Raw genomic sequence first — 8,504 nt, 5'->3', positions numbered from 1 at the left:
GTTTTTTCTAAATCCTTTTAAAAAAAGTTGTTAGTATTAATCATAAGAAATTTTTTGGCTAAACCCCTCAAAGAAAATGCTCTTAAAACAAATTATTAAAGTTACATAGTTTAGGCCTTGAATTTACACATTGTTGATTTTAGATGTTGCCTCACAGCCTCGCTATTTAAGGGACCGAATTATGTGAAATCTACTCACAAAATCGTTGGTCAGTTGTAGCATTCAGCTTTTGTCTGTTCACACGAGTGTTGCATACTTTCAGGCAGTGACTAAAAATATAAGCAAAAGTAGAACTGTAAATACTTTGTTTAATTGTTGCTTGTTCTGGTCGACAGAGCATTATTTCTCATAATTCTGACTCTGCATTACAGCTGAAAAGGTAATTGAAATACAATAGCATCATTAAGAATCAGAATAGTTGGCTATAAATAAAATATATTATAAATATACTCTTAATCAAGTCCCCCATTGTTAAGCTTTCAAATTAAGATCTACTAACGATTATTCATTTGGTTTATATCAATTACGCTTAGTTTATTGTAAATTAACTGTAGATTACACGTTGAAACACAATTGTTATAATGTCTTTATTCATAGTTCATAGTTGTGAACAGTTTTCATCAGTTAATGTTGATTCTTTTATATTTATTATTTTAAAGAAAATAATCACAAACTAGCACTTACTTTAAAGCTTATGATTTCGAAACTTTCAATTCTACACAGTACGTAGTTCTTAACACTTTTTTTTCATTATTCGTATGGCCATTTTTATAAAAATCGAATTTGGAAAATTTGAATATATATTACAAAGCAAAACTTAAAATTAGTTAAATATACGGTAACATCATACAAAATCAATGAATCGATTGCTTTTGATTGATGAACGCTTTGAGTTCCTGGCCTGAAAACAACTTTCACGTGCACATTAAAACTAGTGGCTATTAATAGGTTTAATTACACATGTTTGATTATTTTTGTTTTTTTCTGACTTGATTTTTCTTGGAGTGTTGAGTGGTTAAAAACAAACAAAATATAAATACGTAATCAGAATCAGGTAAACAATTTCAATCTTATACGAAGGTAAATGGTATTTTCTTCTTCATTTTAGTTTTGTTTTGTTTCGACTTTAGTTATACAAGCCAATAATGTTAATAATATATAAGGTATATAAAATAAATCACAATTTGTATACGCATATTTATGTTTGTTTGTTGTATATGTGTGTATGTGTGAGTGTAATGTGTACTGCGATGCAAACCATAATCATCCATGATCCATGATTCATGACAATGATGATTACAAATACAATTACAATTACATAATATGTGTATTAAGGGTAAACACTTGTTAATTGTTTAAAACAAAGCAGCTGGCAGCCACAACTTCGCCACTTACAAGCGACTTCTACTTTACTACTCCCACTAATGGGATTTGTTTTAGTCGTTTTGCCTGCTTGTTGTGAACTATGTCCTAGAAAATTACTATACTTTCTTGTTCGCCTCTATTCATATTAGAAATTGGCGATCTGTGCCGCTATGGGGTAGCGCAGCAACTCCAATGCCGCCCTGCGTGGGCGTCTGTAGAAACGCCGAGTCAGCAACGGCGTCCGCACCAGTAGAGACACCTTGCTCTGTTGTGGGCGCACTGATTGCAATAGGTTCGTAAATTGAACGATGCGGTGGCATATCGTCATCATCCTTGAAAGAGCCGCTTAAATTCGGATTCAGTATGTTGTTCGATGTAGGATTGGAGATAACGGTAATTTGGGATGCCTCTGTTGTACCCCGAATAGCTGCCTCACTTGTACCGGCCTCAACATGATCGAGATAAGGCGGCGCTGCAACACTAATACCTGTGGACTCACGGCGAAATAGGGAGCTGCAAACAGGGTATAAAAGTATATATTCGCCTGATAGCAAACTTTAGAAAAACTTACCTAAAGTTAAAGCGCGACCAAAGTGAGGGCCTTGGCTGATTCAGCTGATTTGCCAAATGTGCTGGCAAATTTATTGCCCGATCGAAAGGATTGACGCGTCGTTGAAAAGATGACGGTGCACTAGTCTGAGGCACTGTGGAATCCAGTAGCGCTGTGTACGATACAGATGTAAGAGACAGATAGCAAATTATTAATTAATTAATTTGACACGACATTCTAATTGAATAAATCAAATGCTTCGAGTTCTCAGAGCTTATAGAAGATTTGCAATGTTGCATATAATTTGAGATTACTAAATAAGTATAAATAAAAAAAAAACATAATAAAAAACTATATGAATTTACTCTTTTAACTTAGCTCATAACTACATAGGAGAGTATTTAGATTTCAGCTTTCAGCTTTTAATCCGAAAATAAAAATGGGCACCACATACCATTCTCATCGTCAGAGCTTTGATTCTCCTCTGCTGTGTTGAGAGTGCGTGCTGCATCGCCACGTCTAAATGTCCCATGTCTTGTGGTGCCTTCTGCCAATGATGCAGAATTGATGCTGGCGCTGTTACTGCCACCGGCAGCCGAGCCTGCAGCAGATACTGACTGCGGTTGCTGCTGCAACAACGGTGTGGTATCGTCATCAGTGTCGGTGACACTATCTAAGAAAGGCTGTCGATTCCGACTCGCACGTGTTTCTCCCTTCGTAAAAACCTTCCGTTTACATATTGGGCAGACGCGACGGTTCTCAGTTAGCCAAGGATCAATACAGTGGCTGTGATAAGCTAGAATATTATAATATTAATTATAATTATGTTTTACAGCCTGCTGTTGGTTGGAGTCACTTACGATGCGAGCAGGGCAGCACGCGTAGCTTGTCGTCCTCAACAAAGTCTTCGAGACAAATAACGCAGGTCTCGTACTTAATGGTGGTATTATTCTTTGTATATCGCAGCACTGGTATCTTTTTAAGCGTGCTCTTGGGTAGCCTATGTTGACGCAAACGGCGCTGCTCCCGTATGCATTTATATATCATGTAGACAATCTATATATAAATGATAACATGGGTTTAACCAATAGCTCATTTAACATTAAGTTAATTACATACCAAAATAAGAAAACATAATGCAATCAGTATGGAAAACGGCAATATCAGTTGTGTGTTGATATTAAAGGGCAGCTCATCGTTGATAATCAGCACCACTTCTGGTGTAAAGAAAGACAATAATGTTTTGCCGGTCGTGATGCCCACAAAAACGGAGGGTATATTTATGCCTGATTTGTTGTTGGCGGTCATTTGTTCTAAAATTAGATTAAAAAACAAAAATTGTAAAATTATGTTAAGCATTTGTACTTAAGCGAAACTCTTGACTTATTAATGGAATAAAAATAATAAATAGAATAAAAGGTGAAAATCAATAGAATATTACAAGAAATATCTGATGCACAAATTCACTTATCATTGAATCACGAGTGTTATTCATATAACTTGTCATACCCAGTTCATCGCCTTCATTGTTGTAGATAATTACAGCGGAATACGTTGCCTCCTGAGCTACGCGAACCTTTCGTTCAAATGTGCAGTTACCTCCGCTGTGTAAGCATACAAAGATATCATTAAATATAGCTTTAACTGCCTACAAGTTCAAATAAGCTTACCGCGAGATGATCGCCACAAACTTTGCGCCTTTTGGATAGATGGAGTGCGGTGGATTGTTTAAATTATTACAACCATACGGATCTTTGGAATCATGTGGCACCACAAATACCCGAAGATTATTGTCCACAATAGGGGGTCCGAATGAAGCTGGCAAATCGTTGAACTCCTCAATCAGCTGCATGGAAACAAGGGTGTTATTAGTAAATGAAACAGCACTGTAGTCAACTTGACTTGCCTGTGAGGTAGTGCGTCTGTAAACGAGGACATGGGCATCAATGGCCGCCTGATGGCATATTAAACAAAGCCCCAGCAATGCCAGCTCCAATGAGAGACAATGTTTCCTAGCCATGCTGATGTGTATGCCGCTGCTACCGCAGACGCTACTGCTGCTGTTGCTGCTCTTACCGCTGCTGCTGCTCCTGCTGCTGTTTAGTACTAATCGCGCACGAGCTGAAAAAACTGTTGTTGCTCGCAGTTGCTTAACTGTTGTTTCACTACTATTGTTTTAGTTTCTTGTTGCTGCGTCCGCTGCTGCTGCTTATGATTATTATCATTTGCACTATTCGCATGTCTCATCTGTGCGGATGTGTGATTGAGCGTGTGTTTTTGGTGGCCTGCAAAACAAGTGCATTAATGAAAATCCATTAAAAACAAGCACAACTCAATATTCAAACAAACAGTGCACCGGCCAGAGCACCGCCATCGCCTGGTGATAAGATAAACGGTTTTCAATATGTATATGTGTATTTGAATATATGTGTGTGTGCATGCGAGTGTTTGTGTCATTTGTTTTTTTGTTGTTCTTTTTTTTTTTCTTCTGTGATTCTTTCCTTTGGTCCCATCAACACAATCAGCTGTTCGATGTTTGTTGAGTGAACCTTAGTGCTGGCATATTTTACCGATAGTTTCGAAATTCAATATTTAATTGGAACAACGCTTTATGTAACAATTAAACTTTAATGCAATGAAACCCACTTGAAATTGAACGTTGCTTGTTATGATTGAGTTTAATTTGTATCAATTGATATTTTGTTACGAGCTTCAATAATGTGTACATAAGTCAGAGCTCAAATGGAATGCATTGCAAATATTGGCGGCAGTTAAAATAAACTAGTGAAAAGCTTTCAATTTCGCCGGTAAAATTAAACGGACTGAATCATCGCACACCCAGACGATATCATTCGTAGAAAACTTAAATAGTATAAATGCAGTTTTCGTAAATTCACATGGCCTGTGGTACGGAACGTGGAAAATAGCTATGAGCTATTGTCCGATACGATAATACTTTTGGCATACAAGTAAGACTAGAGTAAAAATGCCACTATTTTTTGTATTAAATGCATAATTAAATAAAGAACGTCATATGTAATTAACACATCGTGCTCAATACTTCGAACCAATACAAATGTGACATTAATGAGGACGTGACTTTGTTTTTATTGCATCCGTAAACAGAGAAATATAATTCTAATATAAATACATAAATACACACTAAGCCATCTGACAAATGTGTGAGAGTGTGTGTACGCAAAAGCGGCCACCTTTTAGTTTCGAATTGAAGTTGCTGGTCTGGGTATGTCGAATTATATATATCTATGTATACATACATATGTACTAGCCGTTCTTTAATGCGATGCTTTTATCACTGTGTAAGCAAACACTACTAAAAAATTATGACTAATGCTTTTTCCCGCACTTAATAGACATTTCTCCCTTTCGATTGCTTTTAAAATTCAGCTTATCCCAATAGATATTACTGCCATGCACACACACGCACACAACTCCACGCGAGCGCTAGGAGGTACGCGCAGGTTGGTTTCAGCACCACCCACCTAGTTATACATATACTTCCTGCCTTGAACTTTACACACGCATAACTCTAGCGTCAAGGTTTTTACAACAGTAAATAAAGACAAATACACAGTGCGCTCCAACAGGTGATAAAATCAGGACAGCGCAGAAATACTAATTTATAATTGAAATAAATTCAAATTGATTTATAAATAAGCTTGATTTGAACTGCGTATGCTTTTGTTATGCTTTTAGACGACACTAAGCGTATGGGTGTGTGTGCGTGAATGTTTGTGTTTGGGTGTGTGTTTGTATTTGTGTGCGAATTAATTTATCTAAGAAAGCAGCTGGTACAATTTGCAGCGATACAATTTGCATTGCTGCTACTCACTTTATTAGATTGTTTATTTTAATAATTCTATTGAACTTGGCAGCAACTGTTTGCAGGTCCACTATACTGTTTTTTCTTCTCTTGTTTTTTTAGCACTCGCTCATTGGCAATCGTTTTTCTTCGGACTTCTCGTCGCCATTGCAATTGCGTTGCAGTTAATTAGGATTTTATTACACTACACACGCACCACAAATTGTTGGAATTATCAAATGGGACGGGGATTCTTGCGATTTAGCTGATTACACATTTTACATGCCCTTAACTTTGATTATTTAAGATGTATTGTGGCTTAGAACTCAGCGCAGGGCTCAGACTGGCCAATGTGACCATTGTAGTATCGATGTTTTCCTTGAACTAACTATCGATGCATCGATACTTTTTATTTATACTAATATTCATTATTTCCTTTAAAAAGCAAAGGGGGATTTTCTCAATTTTCACTGAATAAATTTTAATGATTGTATGACGTTTCAACCAACTTTGCACGCTTTAAATAATCATTTAATGATAAAGAAAGAAATATGACATGCTACATTTGATATTGAAAATTTAAAGGGCTCATATTTTTAAGTTTTGAGCATTTTGTGATGAAAAGTAATTCTAGAATATAAACAAATTTTTTACTGAATATTTAATAGGCCCGTTTTCAAACATCACAATGAAAAATAGTTCAATATGGAGAGATATATGACAAAATTATTTTATCCATAGATACATTTTTCCCTGTATGGTATGTTTGACAGGATTGATTTTCTTTAGAATCTTGGTCATGGTCTCGACCAAGCGATCGCTGGAGACGCCCGTTTTCTTGTTCTTGAATTTAGTTAACAGCTCAGTAGCTGTCAATGGCTTACGCTTAAGATATCGACGAACAGCTTCCTCGGTAATACCATAATCTCTGCAAAAATAAATCGTGGGTGGGTTAGCAAAACAAATCTTAATTACTTTTCAACAGTATATACTCACTCCACTTTGTTATTCACAACCCCAGCGAATGATGAAGGTAAAGAGTTAGTCAACTCATTTTTGGGACGTTTTGCTGGAGTGCTGCTAGGGCTGTTACTGGTGTCCGATCCTGTGAGATCACTAGGCAGGCTGTTCATTTTGCGTTTGCTGGAATCGTTTAGCTGGGTAGGCGTTGCCGAACGTGATTTATTTGCATTACTGCCACTGGCGATTGCCTTGAGAGCCATTTCCTTATCCTTATCCTTGTCTTTATCTTTATCTTTGTTCGATGATGGCTTCTTTTTCAGAGGTCCGTTGCTGAGGTCGTCTTCGGAATCAGTGCTGTCTGAGCTGAGGTCGGATGATGAGTCGCTACCAGGAGATTTAGATTTCTTTTCATCTTTTGATTGTTTCTTTTTCTTTTTCTCCTTGGTTATTTCATCTTTAGATTTGTCTTTTTTCTTTTTCTCATCACCCTCCTCTTTATCTGACTCATCTGATTTCTTTTCCTCGTCTTCTTCCTCATCCGAAGTGAGCAACTTTCGGAGTGCATCTTCTTCGGCCACGCCTTTCATGTCCTTTACAAGCTTGGACTCCGGATCAGGCTCGCTATAAAAAATGTAATTATAGAAAGTTATAAAGAAATTCTAAATAATAACTTACTCTTCACTGGAACTTGTATCATAGTCCATTTCGCGTCCTTCTTCGTCTCCATCATCGGACTCCTCAAAGGCCTCATCGTCCAAATCGCGTTTCTTCTTCTTTTTATCCAAGCCTTTTTTGCCCTTTCCCTTCTTTCCACTGCCATCGTCGCTATCCTCCTGCTCCTTCTTTTTCTCCTCCTCATCTTCAGAATCGGACTCATCCTCCGAATCAATCCATTCGTCCATATCGGTTATTTTTAGCTCCTTTGACTTTTTGGTAGCCGCTTTCAGCAATTTCACTTCTTCGGGATCTTGTTCCTCCTCTTCGTCGCCTCGTAAGCGCTTGCGCAACATAAGAGAGAAATAATTCATCACCTTTTTGCGACGTCCAAATTCTTGTTCGGCCTCCTCCGCGGAGAGCGATTTATAGCGCTGTATGGGCTGGAAATTGTACCATTCATTGAGGGGATAGGCTTCAATTGCACCATCCGGAGCGTGTGTAAACACATAAAAGGCAGCATTTTCACCAACTCCACCCTCACGAATACCCTTAAATTTTTTTCCCGTTTTTCCGCCAACTTTAAGAATCCACGGCTGAGCCTCTGGTCTATATTTACGAGCAATAATGCCAAATTTCTTGCGACGTGCTTCCTCACGCTGGTCTCGATTGTACTCCGAGCCAGCGCCGAATTTCGGTTGCTCTTCGTCGATACCTCTAAACTCTTTCATGTTGTTCTCGCGTTCCAGCTTAACGTTCCGCCACTGCGCGAAGTCCACATTGAGTGTGGCATTGAAACGCATAACATGATGCTTCTTGCGCATCTTGGGTACGCGAATCTTAAACTCCTGCACATTTCCGCTGCCCGATGCCGAAGTGGACGCTACTGCAGTTGCGGACGTGGTACTTGCACTACTGGTGCTTGACTGGAATTCGGATAATATTGGCTCCATTGTGAAAAATTAATAAATGCTCTACTTACTGTAGATTTTACAGCATTCGACATTTTTAAAATGGGGGAAAAAAATTCTTTTTTTATTGAAATTTTATATTTTATTACTGACTGAATAGAAGCACAAGTAGCGACTGAATGATATTTTTGTTTTAAAATATCGTATATGATTCCTTGAGCACATGAATATATCGATG

General features: G+C 37.8%; 2 protein-coding genes across 2 annotated transcripts; both read right to left on the bottom strand.

Annotated features, from left to right (window-relative positions):
* Positions 1-624: 624 nt before the first annotated feature.
* On the bottom strand, positions 625-6,106 carry gzl (godzilla E3 ubiquitin protein ligase). The gene is made up of 9 exons (XM_089462431.1): positions 5,769-6,106; positions 3,822-4,200; positions 3,586-3,761; positions 3,425-3,519; positions 3,035-3,228; positions 2,776-2,971; positions 2,370-2,711; positions 1,937-2,087; positions 625-1,878 (listed from the first exon to the last, which is right to left on the bottom strand). Exons 2-9 carry the CDS (start codon positions 3,933-3,935, stop codon positions 1,506-1,508), a joined length of 1,641 nt encoding a protein of 546 aa, XP_089318557.1. The 5' UTR covers positions 3,936-4,200; positions 5,769-6,106; the 3' UTR covers positions 625-1,505.
* Positions 6,107-6,456: 350 nt separating this feature from the next.
* Positions 6,457-8,498, bottom strand: TfIIFalpha (transcription factor IIFalpha). Its single transcript, XM_018019438.2, has 4 exons — positions 8,338-8,498; positions 7,377-8,281; positions 6,735-7,322; positions 6,457-6,666 (listed from the first exon to the last, which is right to left on the bottom strand). Exons 1-4 carry the CDS (start codon positions 8,359-8,361, stop codon positions 6,465-6,467), a joined length of 1,719 nt encoding a protein of 572 aa, XP_017874927.1. The 5' UTR covers positions 8,362-8,498; the 3' UTR covers positions 6,457-6,464.
* Positions 8,499-8,504: the final 6 nt, after the last annotated feature.

The sequence above is a fragment of the Drosophila arizonae genome, chromosome 2, assembly GCF_054131065.1.
Source record: "Drosophila arizonae isolate 15081-1271.41 chromosome 2, UAZ_ARI_1.0, whole genome shotgun sequence".
Lineage (NCBI taxonomy): Eukaryota > Metazoa > Arthropoda > Insecta > Diptera > Drosophilidae > Drosophila > Drosophila arizonae.
The sequence above is the reverse complement of the archived record's forward strand: the minus strand, read 5'-3'. Positions and strand labels throughout refer to the sequence as shown.